Raw genomic sequence first — 22,605 nt, forward strand, 5'->3', positions numbered from 1 at the left:
TACTCAAACTCAGAGAGAGAGAGAGAGAGAGAGAGAGAGAGAGAGAGAGAGAGAGAGAGAAGTTTACCTCTTGATTAAATTTTAACACAGTAAACAAAACCAGCTTAACTAGGGGGTTGAGCATCTTTAATATGGCTTCCTAAGGATGGGAAATGTATTGTCATACAAAGCTGCTGTCTGAGAAGTACAAAAAAATGCATTAAAGATAAACACTCACAATCATGTTTTCCAGGGCCCCTTTGGCAAGCCAGCAGTTAAGAAACACAGGGACAAATATGTGTCTCAGTGGAGGCCAGAAAATCTAATCCAAAAAAACAAAACAAAAATCAGTAATATTATTTCAGTATCCACAGTACAGTTTACTAATTATTGATAAATGGCTATCCTGAAGGTACTTTGTTTAGTCTGGAATGAGGAATTACAGGGAAGACAGGCCTTTTCATTACATTCAATTAATCCTGCAATCTAATATCAAAATGACCTTGAGCCCTCAAAAGGAAGTTCTTACTTGACTTGATAATCACATCATGATTACTCACTGTGATGATAAATGGCACACTGTTGATCATCTCCAATATGAAGGATATTTGAAATATCTGCTCCCAAATGTTCCCCTTGAAAGGAAGTTGAAAGGATTTAATGCTGTAGACAGAATTTTTATTCAAGAAATAAAAGCCATTCTCCAAGGTCAGTTCTGATGTGTAAGCTATTCTGTTTGTAGGTACAGTAAATAATGACATAAATAAAATGGAACAATATTCATTTTATTTGGGCAGAACACGTCTGAGGTGAACTGATAAAAGCAAGGACAGAACAGCGCTGGCTTTTTATCGTTTTCTCGTGCTTGCTTTTGGGTCACGCTAATTACACTTTGTTACAATCTAGAAATTTCTGCACACCGAAGTGTGTGAGACAGGTGCTTTGGAGAAAGGTGCTATTCAGAGACAATGAGAGAAACTCCTGCACACTCTCCCTCTTCCCTTTGTATATATATCAAATTTAAAAAAAAAACCAAACAAACAGGCAGGCTAAAAGTTGGACAGTGTGCAGGAATTTCTCCCAGTAATACTAACAATAAAGTTGTAAGGTTTGATATGTGTCTATTGTTTAATTATTTCCCTGGAATAAATCATTTTGAAATCTATGTTGAGTTTTAAATTAGTTCAAACAAACATTAAAAAGCAGTCTCTTGGATGGAACCTAGACTGAACCCCCTGCTGCTGCTCTAATTTGATTCTAAAGCAGGGTATGTTATGTCGTAATCCAAAATTAGTGTCAAAAGACTCCCGGCTTGCCATCTTTGATAGGTGTCTTGGCATCGGTGCTTGGCGCAAATGGGCAGGGCAGCCTTTTGATGAGACAGCAGTAAGACGTCAGCATGGATTAAAGAGAGAAACTGAGGAGTGTGGCCTGGTTTCTTACCTTGTAGCTGAGATATGTGATAAGCATGGTCTCCAAGAAACTGATTAAGGCCACTGTCACCTGGAGCAGAACACAGAGGAAGATAAATGAAACCAACACTTGCAAACTCAGCTCTTTAGGCTGTTCAACCTTCACCGAGCTCCTACTGCTTTTATCTAATAAATCCCTGCTGGTGTATTTGGAGTGAATCCTGCACTAGGACACAGTTCATGCAGAGGAATTTGATTTATGAGCACTTTCATTGGAGTGTTATTACTCTCACCTGTATTGCCCATACAGGATCTCGTCTATGCACCCAGAAAATTAACTCCCTTTTAAGAAACACAAGAGAACTTTCTTCACACCTCAGTACATCTCTGTATGATAACAACATAAAAAATTTAAGGTTCGTCATTTTAGAACAGAATTTTGTATGAAGACAAACGTACCATTCGATTTCTTGAGACTCTGTTGTATTAGTCGAACTACTGTTCTGACATGGACTGTGGGAAAAAAATAGCAACAAGGAAACAACAGAGAGTGTGAATGTGTGTGTGTGTGTTAACATGTCCATTGGGAGACATTGCCATCATATGGCATGTTGCCATAAAGAACAAACATAGTGTGACTGACAGCAAGAATAATAGGGACGACCAACATTTTTTTTTAACCTTTTTCATTTACATGATTTAGACACACACACACACACACACACACACACACACACACACACAAACACACACACACACACACACACAAACACACACAAAATCTCATCATCACTTTAAAATTAATTAGATAACTGCAGTCATAAACAAGTTCATCAAAACCACAACATGCTGCTGAGTGAGAATTTGAGTCAATTACAAGAACACAGTCAACCATCACAAGGTTCTCCTGACACCACTGTACATGACATCTGGTAAATATTTGTCAGAAAAGTCATGATGTTTCACCAGTTTGGTTTGGAATTAGCACAAGAAAAAGTTTCTCAATGTGGGATTTGAAGCTTTTTTTTTAGATATAGTATTTTAGTAAAGGGGAATCTATAACTTTTTGCTTTACGTCTCCCCTTCATGCCCTGAAGCCCTGATGAATCATCATTTTTTTCACATACATGAATACTCCAAATGAACTCAGACCCCTCTAAAGTGGCTCACTTTCCAGTGCCTTTTGCAGTTTGTCTTATCTGTGCATTGTCAACACAAACTGCCCCAGAGTCATTTTGCCCTTTGCCATTGTATTGTAGCCCTCTAGGCTTGCCGTAGACATGCAACTCAACAAAGTTAAGTATAGCAGCAGCCATCTTGTTCTGTCAGAAAATTTGAAAATGATATATAATCATAGCCAAGGTCTGAGTTCCAGGCTGCATCACAAGCTGAAGTGGACCAGAAAGAGAACAAAGACCTCTTTCAAAAGAACTGACAACGTGAACATAAAAGAACTGACTCCCTTTTGTGTTGGTCCACTTTTTGGTTCACTCTGACAAAACAGAGTTTAGTTCTCTTATAGAGTACTATATGCAAAAACACCTGTAAATGCTCGGACAACTTGAGATCCCCTCAGGGGAGGTCTCAGTTTGGTTCACTTCAAGTATGTGATGTGCTTCATTTAACTAGGTTTGGTGCCACTTCAGATCACGTTACCTCTAGATCTGAAGTGGACCACAAAGAGAAGTTAGTCCTCTTTGAAGTAAACCGACAAATTGAAGACAGGGAGAATTTAGTCCTATTTCTGTTAGTCCCCATTTAAAGAGGACTGAGTTTAGGTCACTAAGGGAGAGTATGTGAAAACATTGACCATGAGATATTAAGTATTCAGAAATGATCATCATTCCAACGATGGGGATAATCAGTGAGTGTAGAGTGTGACTCTCACTATGGGCTGCCATTCGGCTTCTTGGGATCCTCTAGGCTGACTCTCAGGATGTAGAGGGCACAGGTGAGAATCTTCAGAGAGAAATTGAACAGGCGGATTCTCAAGCCTGCAGAACAACAATAACATTTGACACGTCTTCATCAGTGGTCAGCTGAAGTTACAGTATACCTGATTCCTCCCGACAAGTAGCAGGGTTGTCAGGATGCATAATAATATCTGCACGACATCAGTATCTGCAGATATTGGTCATTTAATAAAAGGGTACTGTATGTACAAAATTCTAAAAATCATAAACTTGATTTTGTTTTATTAAGGTAATATCAACAACAGTGAATATTTGCTTTCACCCAAATCTATTGTAAATATATCAGCGTATTAGATACTGGCAAAACATCAAATATAGTGCATCCCTTCTGATCTCAATTTTGAAGATTAAACAAAACATTTATTGAGTGCTTTCAAGATAATGAAAAATAAAGACATTGCTTTAGCTTATTTGAGGCCATATCACCCAGCTTAACTCCTGACAGTAAAATCCTCCCAGAATAACACAAAATAACACCAGCAAAGTTGTAGCATTCAAATATGACAAGAGGGCAACACAGCAAGATGATCATGTTTGAAAAAACTCCAAAAAATCCAGCGATGGATGATAATACACACTGCTTGCACCACCAAAAAAATGCACTGAACAGAAAAGTGGCTGCAGTTATGCCTGCTAACCAGAGGAAGGTGCTAGCTGAACTAGAGATATCCAATCAGCTTCAACAGCAATCAACCGTCTCATGACTCCATCCCCTTCAGACGAACGCAGCTTCAATTTTAAACTGATCGGCGACAGAGCGCAAGCTCTACAATGATACAACGGGACAGACCCCTGCAGCCATGAGTGACATTTTTATTAGGCTGTTTTCTTCTGTCAAACACTGTGGCAGATAAGTGACGATGAATGACTCAAGGACAGAAGGACTGCAGACCCATGTCAGAGCTGAGAATGATACTCTGCATCCTGTTGCCTACATTCAAACAACCAGGTATGACATAACAACCTGCTGAGGTGTACCAATATTTCTCTCAGTCCTACACAACCAGTCTTATCTCTTAATGAGAAAAACACAGCAGCTCTGCCTCCCAGTGACTCCTCTACGCAGGGCCCCGATGTGTACCCTCCAAAACGCAGTAATTTACAATGAGGCAGCTAATGTAATCAGGAAAACGCCAACTGAGACTGATATTGAAAATGCATCATTGCTGTTTCTCACACAGCAGTATTATTTACTCATTTTAACTTGGAGCAAACTGAGCTTTTTAACATTTTCATTATGAGACAAGAGCACACTGGTGTGTAACAAACCCTGCAGGCTGTACTTACTTGACCTTTGGTTTTTGATGAAGAAAAGCTTCAGCCTCTCCTTGAAGGTGTTTTCATTCACGTAGAACTCCACCTGGACCCTGTGGGGGGGGGGGGGTGACATCCTGTCAGTGTAAATGTATACAGGCAAAACATTTACATACCGAGCCCTGCCAACACGCACATAGAAACTCACTGTACTGTACAGAGAACAACACTCTACTTCCTGTACATTTTGACCCACCAGTGTGAGCACATAATGGTGTAATACTAAAAGGTATGAGCACTAGGATTGTTGAAATCCATGTCATTTCAAGAGGTAAAACTGGTTTCAGTCCAAAAATGCAGGTGTTGAAACTTAAAACTCCCCAAATGTATCAGAAAAATTAAGTTAAATTAGTAACTCATCTGAAAAAAGATTTTTGCATTTTTGATTTTCATGTACCAAAACGACAGCAAAACTGTCCAAAAATGTCTGTATACGCTCAGTAATCCACAAATTTGGATAGCGGCAATGGGTTCAAACTTCATGGCTGTAAACTAAAACCACAGATTTGTGAGGTCATGTGTAGGACTGAGTATTGGTCAGAAACGTTTGATATCAATGACCATATGAGAAGTCACACATGAAAACCATTGTTAGAGAGCAGGCACTTTCAAAACATATTTTGCCAGGTGATTAGATGAACCATCAGTCTTCCCCATGTTGACGTCACCTAACCAGATCAGCAGTCGGATGTAGAGGGTGAAGCCAGTAAAAAAGAAGAAGTGTGGAAACATTTTTCAAATGAGAAAAGCCTTTGTGGAATTCTCGATCTTCTTACAAAGAGGAAATACTCTCCAATTCTGATATCACCGATGCTTAAGCAGCACCTACAAGAACCTCCTCAGCAGCCCCCGCTGTTGCTTCGCTGTAAGTCCAGTTCAGAATAAAGCGCAGCACTTGAAGCTTGACAAGATGGTTTCTCACTTGATGTGATCTTGTGAAACCAGCTGCCTCTCAACTTAAAGCACTTTTACTGATGCCTCAATTTTGATTCCAGTTCCTGAATTGAACTATACTTTAATTGAAACAGATGTAGTTGAAAAAAAGAAAATACTTTACACATAACCGAGTCAAGGTATCAGTAAAGGTACAGATATCCATTTTTTTTAACAATGTCCAGCCAACACAAACTGATACTTTAGCCTGAGGAATTTGACACATTTTTTTTAAAGGAACCCCTCATTTTTTTTTTAACTGATCACTCTTAAAAATCTGCTGAACTAGAACTTCACCTCAATCAAATATCAGATATTGAGAAGATGAACATTTCCCGATGAATTCTATTTCCCTTAGACATTATACACATCCCCCACCCCCCAACAATGTAAACTACAATATCAGCTACAAATACATGTCCATGCATTTTAATGTACACCACTGCTACAGCAGATCTTTAATAATGCAATCTATTACATAAATCAAGCCCTACTTTTTCATCAATCTTACTAGCGGGAACTTTGGAGAGGCCTATAATGAGCACAAACACACGAGCGTTCATTAATGATTGATAATGGTACTAAAATGAAAGTACTTCAAATCAAACAGGCATAATCCTCACTTGTGACACATATAATGACAAATCGTTGGCTATTAAAGGTTTGAGCAGAGAAATTATAGACTTTAATAGGCTTGGGAGACGTGACCAAATGATCATTTAAGCCCAGATGATGTAGCTACTGTACATTAGACGAATGCAGGTGGTGAGACAGTCCTATTAACAGTTTCTGTAATGGAGAGAGCTTTTTGACACTAATGAGCATAAAGGGGAAGTAATAATGCCCTCACAGTTGCACAAGGGACCTGAGAGCTTTTTACCATGTCTGACAAGATGAATACAGGGTACAAAGGAAAAAGAAGAGAGAGCAGGAGGGCAACTCTAGAAGATCACTCCTAAGGGAGGTCCCATTCATCCATCCATTTTCTACACGGTTTATCTGTTAAGGGTTTTGTGTGTGTGTGTGTGTGTGTGTGTGGGGGGGGGGGGGGGGCTGGAGCCTATCCCAGCTGACATTGGGGGAGAGGCGGGGTTCACCCTGGACGGGTTACGAGTCCATCGCAGGGCCGTCAGGAGCAAATAGGAGCTCAGTGTCTTGCTCAAGGGTACTTTGATATGGTCACTGGGGGAAGTGAGGATCGAACCAGCGACCCTTTGGTTGCTAGACAGCCACTCCACCTCTGAGTTATGCCGCCACCTTCTTTAGGGAGGTATGTCTGTGTAAATAACAAGTGGGTGGAAAAAACTCTATGAGAAATGCAGCATCCCCATGCAGTTTTCCCCCTCTCTTCTCCTCTTGGCTGCGTCACCATGGCGACAGCTTCCAAGGTAGAAAATGCTTGCGTCGGTGTGTGTTTCCAGTACAAGGAATTATCCACAAACACAATGATATGTTCTTGTCAATAGCCAACCACACGTTCCCATCCCCAATGACTCTATCTTACTCAAACACACGGCTGTAATGTAAATCCCGGACATTGACTGGGCAATCAGATGAGAAGCAGTAAAAGACCATCATAAAGAGGCTGGTGAATCAGGTGATCAATAATACATAGAGCTCAGGTGGTCTCCAATTCATGCTGCTGTCACAACAGATACCAACAAGAGCTGCTATGAAGGCTCCACGTTTACCCAGCTTGCATACTACAGTGCAAATACATGCAATTACACACAGGAAATATGGACATAGAGCAACCTGAAATCTGACCTTCAGACATTATAACCATTATGTTTTTAATGCCTTGCTTTGAATTGACAACAAAGCTCAGGTCTGTGTGGGTACAAATATGTAGTAGCATACCATCTTTTCTAATACTAATAACCCAATGTGAAGAATCACAGGCTTATTTGTCCAGTGTTGTAGTTGGAGTAGTATTTTCGGTTGCAGCAGCCATCGGGTTTTAAATAGGCCAACATCAATGAGATTAGAATGCTGATGTTCAGTGTAACCTGAGGGTGCTTACATCCATACAAGGGGAACCATGTATTAGGAGCCTTTTAAGCCATGCAACTATACAGCAAGGTCACTGTAGTACAGCCTGAATTACCTAAAATACTATCTAATGGAGAATTTAAATTTGGTACAGACATTCCCCAGTTCCCCAGAGAAGGTTCTATTCTCAAATATTCCATCTTCTGACCTTGATGATCCAGCAACTACAGCGTTCATTTGCATAACAGTTTAGTGAAATGTGTGTATGTTTCGTACATACATAGTTCAAATCAGGACTGGGCAATATGACTTCAAATAAATATCACAATTATTTCAAATTCTAATTATATGAAATGATTACTGAATGATTATCTTATACACTTTTTTACAGAGTCCTCAGTCCTCTGACAAGGTCTGTGCTGTATGTATGCTGAACTATTAGGTAAAAGGACAATATTAAGCGATTTGTAACTGCATGAGATGGTGAGAGGTTCTAAATATTGTTTTAGAGGAATCACAGAAAATCTTACCATACCGGTCTATCATGATATTTTGTATCAATATTATCACGATAGAACAATTCTCCAATAATCGAGATATTGCAATACAGTTAATCTACAATGCACCATGTTATGTATAAACACATTTGATAAAATTGATATTAAAAATGGTGATGGGTGAATCGTCACTCACCTCACATCAAAATTATTCATGGTGTGTATTGCAGGAAGAAGTATCACTGTATAACTGTATAATGTTCACATTTTCATGTCATTGTCCAGCCCTTCTTATTGTTATTTTTAGTATTTTTTTCCTTTTTCCTCACCTTATTCCTTTATTAGTACAATTTACTAGCCTCTGTGTTTATTTGTTTAAAATGTGACAAAATGTGGATATCTGATTGTGCTCTAGCTGCTGTATCAAACTAACTTCCTGTAAGGATCAATATCTATCTACTACAACGTGAGTAATATATGCAAATGTACACTGTTTAACTTTCCTCTAGGCTGCCTGCACTAAGAGCTCCTCTATCAATTGCAAAGAAGGTTTCTATACTTAGCAGTATTATGCCAATTTGTTCAAACTATGGATTACTCTTCCGTATATTTTGCATACTTTTACATACCCCTGAAGCTTAAAGTTGGCCCTTCATAGTCACTGATTGCATTTTCAAAGTGCAAATTACTGCAATAATGTGATAGACATCTCTCTGTCACACACTTACAGGCAAGAAAAGTGTTTTTGTTCGTGACCATCCAGCAGACTAAAGAAAATATATTTTTACTGAGTGTATGCACCCTTATCACTACCATCCATATTCACATAATTAACAGCCACTAGAGCATAGACAGTGACTGATAATAGCGGCTGTGCCTTATATTATGCTTCCAATTAAGGCTGCAATGGCAGTACCTCTCTCACTGTCAATGACCATTAAAGCACAGCAAGTGCTGCACACCATCAACACTACATCATGATCATCTCTAGTGGTGATTATAAATTTAAGCACCCTTACATAGAAGCACTTGAGTGGATTTGAAAATAAACATTAGCCAGCTTGTTGACCTAAGGGTAACATGACTGACACAAGGGAGCTGTTCACATGCAGAATTTATGGCGCCACAATGGTGCATTTGGTGACTTGTTACCTTTCCAAGTTGTTGCTGCTTCGTAGACATCTCCCTATCTGCCCCGCATTATGTGGTCAACATAAATATTCATTCTCATTGAATCTTGCAATGTCAGTTACATAAGATTTTTTGTGGATATGGTCATCTGACATTGACTTAAACATAAAGAGGACATTATTTCACGCGTTAGGCGAATACAGATGGCTAATCTTTTTGATATACTTCACAAAAATGTGACATTTAAATCGCTTATCTTATCAGTATTGGCCATGAAAAGTAGGTAATTATCAGTTCTCATAATGGCTGGATAATATTCACGTCATCCTAGTAGTACACAATTTATTGTCACAACAGCAGCCAGCTACTCTGAGCTGCATCTAAGAGTGGCGTAGGTTTGAATTTTCAGCCAAGGTAGATGTAATTTCACACCACAGAAATGTTACCATAGATAATTGAAACTGTTGATTCAAATACGCTTTCTAATAAACCCATGCCTTTCCTCACACTTGATCATTTACTTTCACTTTTATATTCCATGCAAACAAAAAAATAGAGATATTAAACATATTCTTCCTCAACCTGAGACTGTGGTATATTTTCCCCTGTTTTTATTATTATTTTACTGTGCTTTTCATTGCCTGCATAAATCCTGATCCCGTAGAAGAACATTTGATTTGTCGTAAGAATAAACAGATGATGCGACAAATATGGCTCTACAGGTGGACCCATTTATACTACTGAATGTCATGTGCAACCACCCCCCACCCCTAGCAATATGGAATATAGTATTTGTCAGTGTTGAAGGAGTAACTGTACAACATGTGAACGCATATCATTTGGGGTTGTACAACATCATCTGGGGTCCCTGGTTGTAAACTACCACATGTCAATCCCTGGATGATTTCCTAATGGTTCTGCAAACCCTGCAGAAGGATAATTGAAAAGCAATTATTTTTCAATGTTATAGTACAGTACATGTGGAAATAGCAAAAAAAAACAAAAAAGAAAAGTAATGACTGAATAATTTAATTGCATCAGCAAGATCTGGCATGGTTTATCATTTAGGACGAGATCCAGACACACCGCTCCTCTGGCTTTGGACCTTTGTTTTCCATTTAAACTGTGTTATAAACAGAAGGACAACAGCAGAGCATCAGTCGTTCCCTTCACAGCCTCAATACAGTTCTTATAAATAGTTGGCCCTGTTTCTGACAATATGAAAGGTTGAAAATAGAAACATTTGCAGGGATCACACTTGAGATGCAGCCACTCTAAAAATATTACTCTAAAAGACATGCACATTGAAAAACTTAGCAATCTTTGTTATCCTCTGCTTCTGGAACAGCACAGATTATAAATGAATTGGCTTCAAGTCAGTGAAAGTATATCATTGCACAAAAACTGAGGCCAGGATGCTTAAGATGCTTAAGAGGGATTTGTATAGAATTACCTTAATGGGACTTGGATGGAGGTTTTTGTATACATAGGAGACATGCAGGGGCTATAAGCACTTGTGTGTGTGTGTGTGTGTGTGTGTGTGTGTGTGTGTGTGTGTGTGTGTGTGTGTGTGTGTGTGGTAGGATGATGAAGCCAGATGAAAGTGTTCTAAAATAAAAGAGAGTGCACCACAGTAGAACTTTGTGGTAGAACTTTGAATCAGCATTAAACAAGCTGATTCAAAGCAGTTGGCATATGTCTTTTAGGTTCTGTGAGAGTTTGGGATGTGCAGTTTATATATAATGCTGATCTTTGATTTTCACTGTTATCTGAAGTCAAGAATTTGACAGCATCAAAAGCTGAGTTGCTAGAACATTAAGCAGCCTAAGCAGCGTATCTGTTCCTCTAAAGGACAATGAGACTGAGAAGCCCCAAAAACACCTGGTTTGAACCAGGGAGCCAAATGCTGGCTGATTAAACCACCCACATAGGGTAACAGTTTGTAAAATGATCTGAATTACATTGGGAATCGATTTCAGAGATCTCCCAACAACTTCGAAGGTACAATTCTCTTAAAAAAAAAAAGAGAGAGAGAAAAGAAAATACCTTTGAATCTGGATAGAAACCAACTTGTACAATGGTGACATTGAACATTTGGGACCAAGTGAGAGTTCTTTTGTAGGACTAAGCATTTACCTAAGCTTGGAAGTGAGCATAAAACAGTTAATGAAAAATTGGGCTGAACATTAAAAAAGTAAAGGGATGTCTTTCACAGACATTTCGAATGACAATGTGAGATGGAATCTCTGCATCAAATGTTTTCTTCAAGGCCCTGTGAAACGGCAGTCTGACAGTCAATTGCTTAAGTATATTTACTGTTAATGTAGAAACAGGAAACTAGCAAAGGCTTGACTGGCCTGTACGATAGCAATTAGCAAAATCCCCCCACATGATTAGAGTATACGTACCAGAGACCTCCAACAGCCAGACTGGCTACTTTTGATGAACATTCTGCTACTAATTGTGGATAAGAGATTTAATAGTGTAGTCTCCTGAGACTTTCCCAAACATTAACAGACTGAATGGATCAACTTATGAATGGACTGATTTTGCAGGGGATCTGTGCTGCTCAAAACAATAAATCTATATTACAGAGCCAAAACTGCATGTTGTTATAGAGCAACAGCAAAGCAAGCTACTTCAGAGAAAGCATTTTCATTGGATGCAACATTAGTCCCAGAATGCAGGATTAGCCAGCAAGCATTTTAATCTTTTCATAGGAAAAAATAAAAAATACAGGGATTCTGATTATAAAAGATTTCTGAATTATATTAAGACAGTGTTGTAGAATATGATTTGCAGCCTGGGACATCTACACCACAAAACAAACACGCTTGACTTTTTGCAATTAGAGTACCTCCAGGTATTTGGATATTGCAAAAGGGCGCAGTCAACTGTAGAACCCACTGTAATATCTGTTTTTCATAATAATAATGACAATAATAAAAAAATCTGGCTAAAGAAGAAAACAGTCATTCCAAGCAGGGAAGACACTGCAGCAATCACAAAAGTCATATTTTGTGATTGTATAATGATCTCCGCAATGATCAATTTCAAAATATAAGCTGCATAAAAAAATAAATATTTGTGCCTTTCTAAGAAATGAACAAGAAAATGTGTCATCGGGTTCTTTGACGGTACCAGTCCAAGAAAACTAGAATGATCTCATATCACAGCAGCATTGCTTAATAATGACGATTTTTCATTTGAAAGCGAACCCCAACAATCTAAAATGCTGTCATATTCAGTCGTTAAAAACAAGGGCAATTTCTCTTGCACTTTGTGTTTCATTCTCACTTTCATATATTCACTATTCAGTGGATCATCACTCTGGTGTAAAAAAACAATTCAAAAATGTCTACTATGTTCTATAACCAGCAATTCAAAGATGTCTCTCTATCAAGCTGATGCTTCTCCATGAACTGTTTGAGATGATTTGAGCACCTCCTCAGAATGAACTTCATGTACAGAGATGAAACTGTGGGTTTTATGTTCCGTTGAAAATGCCAAGATGTGCATCATCCTCTTTGAACCAGACAAGCTAAAACCAAAGGATATGGCTTTGTTTTCTCTTAACGTGCAAACATGATGGGATCCCGGTGAGTCAATACAAAAGTGAAGAGTGCTACATTTGTGCCTCTGTGATTTTGTGGTCAGTCCTGTGTAGAGTGAACACTGACTGGAGACATAATCCATGCCATGCAAGCATAATGCTGCCAGGAACTTACTGGGCATTGGTTGAGTCCATACTGTACTCCTCCTGATACCTGGATGTTGCACACATGGACACAGATAGGCACAGGTTAGGCAGGAGGGTGGTGGAGAAAGCAGGGAAGGAAAGGAGGGGAAGCAGGAAAAGGATTCTGCTAAGGAAGTCACTTCATAGCATTTACTTGCATCTCAAATCAAAATGCAACCAGGGATGGCATGGTGCCAGCGTTTTGGTAGTTGGTACCAATACCAGTGACCCTTGCAGACCATAGTAATGCAAAATAATAAATCAGCAAACAATTAAATTAACAATTAATTTTCAAGTGAACTGGGGAGTCTCAGTGGTTGTCTTTCAGTCTTTTAGCAGCTAATCAGCTAGCAGCTTTTATTCTCTAACAAACTATACCCATGCAAATCTGTTTACAGTGGGTCACTCTCTGCAAGTGAGCCTCAGAAAACAGACCTGTTGCAAAAAAGTCACACATGTCGAGACCAATCTGCTAGGTATCTTTAGAACCACAGAAAACAAAACACCAGCAGCTTTTTTGGAATTTTAGCATCAAATTGGTTGTAAAGTATTATTTCTATTGGAAAATCCTAGCAGTAAAACAGCCCAATGTGGGATGTAGAAGGAACTGGAGCATGCTTAACTATAAATACCGCATCGGGTGTAGGCCTCAGTGATCCAAGCCTGTCACAGTGACCTTAAACTGAAACCAGTGCGATTTTTTTCAATCCATTCTTTAGTCCCAATGGAAGTTTGAACAATTTTTGAAGAATATTCAGTCAATCTTGAGATATTCTATTCATGTACTGTAAGGTGACCTTGACCTTTGACCGCCAGAATCTTTAGAGTTCATCCCTGAGCCCAATTGAAACTTGGAGCCAGATTTGAAGAAATTCCCTCCGTCTGATCTTGAGATTTTGCATTAACAATAATGGGACAACGTATGGACGGACAAACAATCCATTTTGTTTGGGCATTAAAAAAAGCAAACATGATTTTGTTCAAATTTCTGTCAGATACCATGTTTGAGCAGCTGCTCTTAACTGCTTATACAGTAAGTCCACAACCGTCAAGACCCATGTTCAACTCAACATACACACAAACCATGTGATGACAATGGTATGTTTACTTGAGGAGATGCAAGTCAAACACAGTATAGTAAGTCCATCATAAACAGTGTGTACAGATGTAATGCAAACCATGGGGGGGGGGGGGGGGGGGCAGTGGACACACCCTCTTAGTTCTGTCTCAGTCTCAGTCACTCGTAGACATCATTATGATAATGATACCAATGGGTAACCTTCACTGAGAGGACAGACAGGCAGACACACCCACATAATAATCAAAGCTGCTGTCTCATGTGTGAGCAGGGGTCAAAGGTTAAACATGAACATAAATTTATATGATGCCCTTCAGTGGTATTAGGAGAAACTTCTTCCAATCCATTAACGTCTGAGGGTTGAATCATGCATAAAAATGGGCAGAAAAGAACATAATATATACTGATATCGCTTTTAACCTTTCATATAATAAAAACCTGGTTGTTGTTAAAAAGAAATTCTGATAAAAATCTGTGTTAAAAGTAGATTATTTGGCTGTTACAAGCTTCAAATCTCAACATCCCTTTTATGCCTTCCTAAATGGACTAATGGAGGGCCCATTAAAACCAGGAAGTACAGTAGCTGGGACATAAGAGAGGACCTGAACCATCACCGGCTACAACAGCACGCAGTCAATTATTCAACTCCCTAGACTTCAATTAAGTCATCAGCTGTGGGATTTCACCACTGTCAAACTGCTTTCAGCAGATTTTCAACTCCAGCAAATAAAAGAACAAAACAGAAACAAGGATGGCTCACCTCTAACATCCGAATCAATGCCATCATACAAAAATGGTCAAGAAATCACTTTGCAAACAAGTCACATTTGGCAAAAACATCACATTTGCAATTAACTGTTCTTATCATTAGATTATATTGCACAACAAATAATCCACATTTTTAAAGGTGGATTTAAAACTAACAATTAGTTTCACTGTATTTCAGTTTTCAATACCTATAAATGTAACATTTTCTATTCACGGCAAATTTGAATGGCACGGAAGGATATCCAACAAATTAGTGCTCTGTACGTGGAAGAGAAACACATATTTCACAGTCTTTAAATGTAAATTGTAATGTATAACAACACATCGATTCAGTCAGAGATGCTGTTGCAACAACAAGCTAAACTCCTTTACTGGGATCTCCCTCTCACTTCGTGGTGGCAATTCAGCTTTACCGACCAACCAATGCACTTCCTGGCTCTAAAGAGCTTTAGCATCGCAGATCCTCAGATAGAAGCAGATAAACAGAGGGGATGTTCTCATCTATGTCATCTACACAAACAATAACACTGTCTTTGTATGACCTTTAAGGAAAAAAAACTATCAATCTGCCTAATTTACATTATCCTCATGCAGTTAGCTGTCCTTCCCATCTCCCTCTACTGTCTATGCTGAAGGCATCGGAGACGAAAGACTCTCACCTCTTTGCAGCAGATCCGCTATCGCCAGCACAGGAGGAGCTTCTCTAATGACACAAAAAGTGAGACACGGCTGCCACTCTAAAGTATGCTTTCATTTACATTGAATGAGATGCGCTGCACTCAAGGACTGACTGATATAAAGTGGGAGGGCCTCACACTCAAGCAAGATCTCTGCAGCAGTTTAAAGGACAAATGGGATTTGTAGTTTTCAAACTGTTTACTTGTAGGAAGGTTGCCAAGCAATTCCCCTTTCCCCTAAAGTTCAACTACAGGTGGTGATGAATATAACTATGATCTGTTTGTTCTTGCGCATGTAATCTTGTTTAGACTGAATGTATTTCGTACAGTGTCCTTCAGCCTGAGGACAATGTTTAGATCCAGAGACACGGGTTTTCTGGGAAAAAATGTTTCAAAATCAAAGTTATGAGCTATTTTGGAGCACAAGTACTCTATCTTTAATTTTACCTGTGGGGTAGTAAAATGAGATAGATGGCAAAAAAGTCAAGAGCGCTTAATTTCCACATCTCTACCGACTGAAGCTGGCCCGATGAGGGGAACATAACAAGACTCCGCCCAGAGAGTTCCCATGTCTTTAGTGTTACATGTTTTATTTTGGCAACAATAACTGCTCTTTTGTGGGTTTATTCGCTGTTGTTGGTATGAAAAAATATTGTCCAGCTAAATTTAGCTTGCCAGACAAGGACCCTGCTTCTTTGGTATATTTACTATGTATCTTTTTATGAAGTGCTCAAACTAAAACTGCAGGTTAAGGCAGGAGAGCTGTGATAAAAAAAAAAAAAAAATCCTCATACTGTGATAACCTGGAAAATAATGGAGATCCAAATACGCTACCATCAAAATGTTTAATTATTGACATAGTCCTGACCCTTAACTAGCTGGTTAACTTTAAAAAAGATAAAGAGTATGGATAATATGTTGATATGTGCTGATATGATAATACAGACAATAATTCTCACATATTTGCTCTAGGCTTCTTGGGCTTTCTAGCGTGTTGATGTTTAATGTCTGCGACCACCTCTGTCCTCTTGTTTAGAAAGCTTGGGGGAAAACCACAAGGATATTGGATGTTCTACAACGCTAATTTATTCCCAGGTTTTCAGACTCGTCCCTGCACCACTCTTTTACAGTAGTATAATAAGTGAGGAAGCTGTCAATCAAGTAATTCTTGCCGATGGCCTCTTCTATACAAATCAGCTCAGATTTCTTCAACCAGGAGCACAACTAATTCCACACTTAGAGCAGACTACCCTGTATGTATATTACAGCTAATCCCACATTATTATGCCTCAGGCCTCCTAATTAATTCCCTGCTAAGTGATGCTCTCCAAAGTTGGAGGAAAACAAGGAAGGTGTTATACACATGTCATGTAGGAGATTATGGTTATAGATTCAGCAGAGCACATACTGTAGCTTGCACGCCCATGGCCCCTTTCGTCCTCTGTGAGATTTACTCTACTCTGATCTGTTTGGGGTTATATATGCAGGTATCAGGTATTTTTTTTTGTACTTCGCTCTCACCCTCCTGCTTTAATGAACGATATTAATGCACAACATGTAATATAACCGAAGGACCCCATTACAACCGCTCATTCGACCCTGGGTAATAAAATGAAAGTGTAATTGTTCTGTGAAAGTGGAGCGCTATAAATAAACATTAAGCCAGAGGGGAGGAAGCCTCATGTATTCAGTATTACATAAAATGAGCTGTGATGTACAGTGTAATCATTTATAATTATCATCTAGAAGCACTGAATTATAAGAGAACCTTCTCACAATTAGACTTAGTTGATAGATTTTATGAAATCTGACAACATTCTCATTAGGCTAGTTTCACAGACGAGGATTAAACCTAGTCCCAAAAATAAAAATGTCTGTTGGACCTGTCTTAAACCAAAGATAGATCTAGACTGTTTTGGGGTTACAAGAAAACAACTGCCACATGGAGCTTTAACTCTCATCTTGGTCTAAACTTAACTTAAATTTAATCTGCCATAAACCAAGACTTCATAGTCTTTTAACAAACCAAATTTAGGCTGCGTTCATGAAAGCTGCTTAAATATCTGAGGTTAACTAGAACACATCTCTCAGTTTTGTTAATAAAAACAACAACAACAAAAAAAACAGTTAAAAATCATAGAACCAAAAAAGGTGCAACAGTTCAAAACCTGTAGATGACTAATTTAGATATACTGGAAGTTAAAAGTCTCTGATATTCTATGCTGACAATTAATGTGCTGAAATAACCCTGTTTTCTTTCAGAAATCAAAAGAGGTTTTTAACAGGGTCACAAAGGGTCAAGTGGAAAAAGTTCTCAAAGATTTAATCTATGTTTCAGGTCAAATATTTTAGACTCGTAATGAAGTTTTGCAAATCGAATTATTGAGCTTCACCTCTGTTTTCTGCGTCTTGGCATGAAACATTGATTCAATCAACAAGAAATTTAACATTTTGATAAGTGCGCAACCTTGAATTATCTTCTTCTTATAACTATTTTGGAGGTTTTGTCTTTTGATATAACTTAAACGTAACTGATAATTATAAATATTAATATTTCTTGCAATTGCTGCCAGGAGTGCCAGTTTTTGAGCCACTGAATGTTTTTTCGAGGAATTCTCCATCAGATCCAGTCTTATCATACAGTGTGTGTGTGTATATATATATATATATATATATATATATATATATATATATATATATATATATATATACTTTTTTTTTAATTTAGAAATGAAGAAATTAAACAAAACTCCTTTTTCCTGAGCTCTGGTACCCTGTTGTGGAATACATAATTATAAGATTACTCAGAATGTGCAAAATATATTTACACTGACAAGAGAAATTACAGGATTGAAAGATTCTTGTTATTTGTGCTAGCAATGATGATGACTAAAAACTCCAAACCGATAAATTCTTTTGCTTGGACGAGTTGATCACTATGCTAGAGCACATATTATGGCTCATATATTTTGCCTATAGGAGCCTCTTTGTTCCATATTATCTCCCTCTGTGTCCCACATATTCTTGGTTCTAATCCGCTTAATTTGTGGTGGAAGAAAAATGACAAATAAAAAAAAAAATTACTGAAAGAATGAGCCCATCCATCCAATGTGACAACACGATGAGGAGGCATGGCTGACTGCACCGCAGTATTTTTATTTTTTTTAAAAGGAAATGTTAATTATAATTATAATTAGATAAATAGAAGTGATTTAGATTTGCAAAAACGCCAGCTACCAGAAAGTCCGCTCTTGCAGAAACATCAATGATTAGAAACATATCTCTCAATTTAAAGTCTTTATAAACTTGCTTCTCTAAAGGCTGGAGTTGAGTCAACAGTTCAAACCAACCTGTGAAATGTACCAACATAGCCTCATGAACTCGCTTAACAGTTCCAGCTGAGCTCTAGTGTAAATATGCAGATTCATCACACATCAACAAGCCAATAAAATATCCATTCACCAAACAGATTTTTCACATAGTGCCAATGTGGTGGTGAGGCTGAAGCAAGCCAAAATAAATCTGTGTGATTGCTGTTTCTGTTTTGACCACATCCTGTGATTAAAAGCTGGTCAATCCCTCTGTTCCTGACAATCCTCCAAGTCTCATTACTGCCTGGAGAACAGAGCTGTCAGTACTCAATAAGCAAACACAGACCTTTTAGGGAATCCCATGTGCTGTATTTTATGCAAAAATAATTTGTTAAAAGGCTGTGTTGTACATATGATGGACTTATTGATTCTCCACCTCTTGACACATATTTCACAGAGATCACGTTTCACAAACTTGAAAGCACAAAGATCTCAGACAGCATCCCGTCAGACTGTCAGGGACAGACAGAGGGACAGACACTCTGGCTTGGCACTAAAAACGAGTCCCTTTTCTCATTTCTCAGAGAGTAAAGTGACAAAATAAAGACACGAGAAGTGGTTGCCAACAATGGTGACAAGACCAAATGATCGACAGCGGTATAAATCTGGTTGCCCGGGGCGACGGGCCAACTGATTCATTAGGCTTACAGCCTCAGCCATTTGCAGATATTGTGTATTAGATCATCCAAAACAGCCTGCAACGGCAATATAGCCTTAGTCAATGTTGTTAATTTACTCAAAGCTGATTGATTATCAATAGGTTTTTCTCTCAGCCTGTTCGGACAGTTGACTCACTGGTTTCGAGAGGAACCATTTGAACTGCTTATGCCACACTATCGCCACACTCAGCTGCAGCATGTTAGTTTTTCTCAGTGTCCTATTGCTATCTTGTCCTCAAAAACAAAGTACCCTAATAATAACGTTCATAATGTAAATCGTAATTTTTGGGAGCACAAACATAACTGTCATCACGGGCAGTATTTCAGCTTCATTACATGTAACGTAGATCAGAGTTATCCTGCCATCTAAAGGTCATGACATAAACAATCAGCGACTACTATATTTAGCCCGCTGTGGTCATGTTAACTCTATCATGTGATGCAAACACAAACAGATCCCTCCGCTGTTATCTCAAACCTACAGTGAGATCAAGAAAAACGACGAGTGACAAGTGACTCCTTTGCAAACTTTGTAACTGCTTGATGACGATAGATTCACTTTTTTCATCTATGGTGGCACTGGTGAGAGGCAGCTGACGATTTTTAGACAAGAACTGCAGAAGCACTGAAACTGGACAAGAACTATTAAGGATTAAAATCAAACATTGTTCTCGATTGAGACTGTAAAATTTGATTAAATAGTAGTATTTTCTGTCATGCAGTTCAGGTAAAGCTTAATGGAAGCTGGCGTTCATCCCCCCCAAAAAATAAGGGGAAAAAAAGCTGTAAAATAACTAAATTAAGGTAGAAGGTCATATCATATCATATCTATAAATCTCTCTCTCTATAATATATATATATATATATATATATATATATAGCAAGTGATAATTATAAATTGTGAACTTCTTACAGTAATGAACATCCCAGATTTTATTCCAACTACAGTACAAACGTTCACTTTTGTCATAAATAAGTATAGTTAAAATAAAGCAGGAGCTGTAAATACTCAAGACTTCACATTGCACCACAGTGGTTTTTGAAACACTGCCAGACAAGCAAATCCAGCATCACATAGAGAGAGCTTGAATGCTCGTGTTTGATGTGCTGAAAGGGGAAAACACACACACACACAAACACACACACACAGAGTTTTCGCCCTGGGTTGTCATGTCAAACAAACCACAGCCTAATTTGCCAACCAAATGGCAGAGGAGAGCTCTGACGGTGACAGAGGTGCAACTGTGCTGAAATATATATTGCTGTCTTAGGATTTATCTTAACAAAGAGGTGTGTCAACAACGACAACATAAAAATCACCCATGGTTTGCATTTTTATTTCATCCATCCATCTGGATGCTTGCATGATGTCAATCATAGAACTTCCCTCTGGATTGCAGAGAGGAGCATATGGATTCATAAAACTGTAATGCAGCACCCATTGAATTATGTAATACACTGCAGTTATTAAATGGAACCCAGTGATGTTGAGAGGGAAAAAAAGATTGAAGCGTTTAAATCTGTCATGACAGTGTCTGATGAAGATGCTGCCTTTATGTTTGACCGTATACCACCCGGTGAGTAACGATTATGACACTCACATTCCTATAAATGTCCATGCAGGAAATATGGATAGATTTAATGGTGATTCTACATTGACGACGGCTTAACTTTTGCCTAAGGATAATAACAAGTCATTCGACTTTATGCACCATGCGCTCGCATCATTATTTCGAGGATGGCTGCAAGCAAGAGCAAGAGGTGCATTCAGACACATGCGACTTCTGCGGCAGCTACCTTTGGCCGGCATCGCTCCCAAAAGAGCCCGTGGTCCTGAGGGGGTTGGAGGGGTTGACCCAGGTGGGCTCTGGGGTTTTCTGAACTTCGGTCTTGACGTCTGGGTCGATCTCCGAAGGCGAGGGTGTCAGTTTAGCGCCTGCCATGGCTCCCTGCCTCCCGAGTGCTACCTCCAGCAGAGAGCAGCCAGTGCGCGTCCTCCTCCTCCTCCTCCTCCTCCTCCTCTTCCTCCTCCTGGTAACGGAGCAGGCTCAGACAGAACCAGGTACCGCAGACCGCATCCTCTTCTTACCGAATGAGGACGGAAGGGGGGGGATCTCCCTCCCTGTCGCTTCCCAGACTCACAGAGAGGAGCATCTGCTTGCCTCCTAGTTATTGTGCTCCTCCATCCCTGATGGATGGAAATGAGATGTCCCCCTACGTCTCAGACTTCCACACGTCGTCACGATGTAACGTCAAAACGCTTGGCCAACGCAAAGGTTTCCCCGACGTGTTACATAACGTTTTAGATTGTTAAATATAACGATACGCCGTAAAGAATGATCTCAGTCAGCTATCGAACGTCTCAATAATCTCAAGATTATTCCAGTTTCTGTTCTCAGACAAAAAAAATCCTGCTTATCCCTGACTTTATTAACCAATAGATAACCAACTAAACTCAAACTGCGATCATTCCACTCTTCAACTACTCTTTTGACAACAAACTCATGACTGCAAAGAAAAACGTCAGAAAAAAAGAGCAGATGGCCTCAACAACAGGATGTTTGCATTGCTCGCCATGTTGCAGCCCATACAAAGAACAATACCAATAAATTGGTGATTTAACATCACAGCTGTGTCATTTACTGGTTTCAATAATACAGAATATTGTGACAGAGGAGTACTAGCAGGATATGAAACAAAAAAAAACCCATAAAAATAGAAATAATTAAAATAACAATAGTTTGAAGTGTCAGCTCAAACTCTGGCTTAAATGACAGCACTTTGGGGAGGATTTGACTGTTTTTCCTACTAGAGATAGACAGTAAAGTTTTGATGTATCTAGTATACTCTGAAGTTATGTCAAACAGCAATATTAAGCCACATTCCATCATAATGATCAAATATAGGCATTGAGAAATGAAACAGTAAGTAATGTAAGGAAGAGTAAGGGGAGCCTCTGTTCCAAACAGTCTAATGGGAAGCCTTCGATGTCGTACTTTACAATTCATGCATTCAACAATTTTATATATATAAAAAAAAATCAGTATACAAAATAGTTTGTTTGTTTGCACGTGCTTTAAAA

The 22,605-nt window shown here is 38.8% G+C and overlaps 1 protein-coding gene across 15 annotated transcripts in view; it reads right to left on the reverse strand.

The window, feature by feature from the left end:
* Nucleotides 1–22,605, reverse strand: part of LOC147260272 (potassium channel subfamily T member 1-like) — a 74,352-nt gene that overhangs the window by 31,453 nt on the left and 20,294 nt on the right. For 9 of the 15 annotated variants that reach the window (XM_086206781.1, XM_086206775.1, XM_086206780.1 and 6 more), the window contains exons 4-11: nt 12,960–12,998; nt 4,652–4,731; nt 3,280–3,385; nt 1,851–1,904; nt 1,685–1,733; nt 1,423–1,482; nt 540–614; nt 218–301 (exon numbers count right to left, since the gene is read on the reverse strand). In XM_086206781.1, the coding sequence (XP_086062907.1) occupies nt 218–301; nt 540–614; nt 1,423–1,482; nt 1,685–1,733; nt 1,851–1,904; nt 3,280–3,385; nt 4,652–4,731; nt 12,960–12,998 (547 nt within the window). Of the gene's footprint in view, nt 1–217; nt 302–539; nt 615–1,422; nt 1,483–1,684; nt 1,734–1,850; nt 1,905–3,279; nt 3,386–4,651; nt 4,732–12,959; nt 12,999–21,320; nt 21,525–22,605 lie in introns of those variants that run through there. The other 6 variants (XM_086206776.1, XM_086206786.1, XM_086206784.1 and 3 more) reach the window with 3 other exon arrangements.

This window comes from Aulostomus chinensis, chromosome 6 (assembly GCF_037954235.1).
Source record: "Aulostomus chinensis isolate RoL2024-O1b breed Wild chromosome 6, RoL_Achi_v1.0, whole genome shotgun sequence".
Taxonomy (NCBI): Eukaryota; Metazoa; Chordata; class Actinopteri; order Syngnathiformes; family Aulostomidae; genus Aulostomus; species Aulostomus chinensis.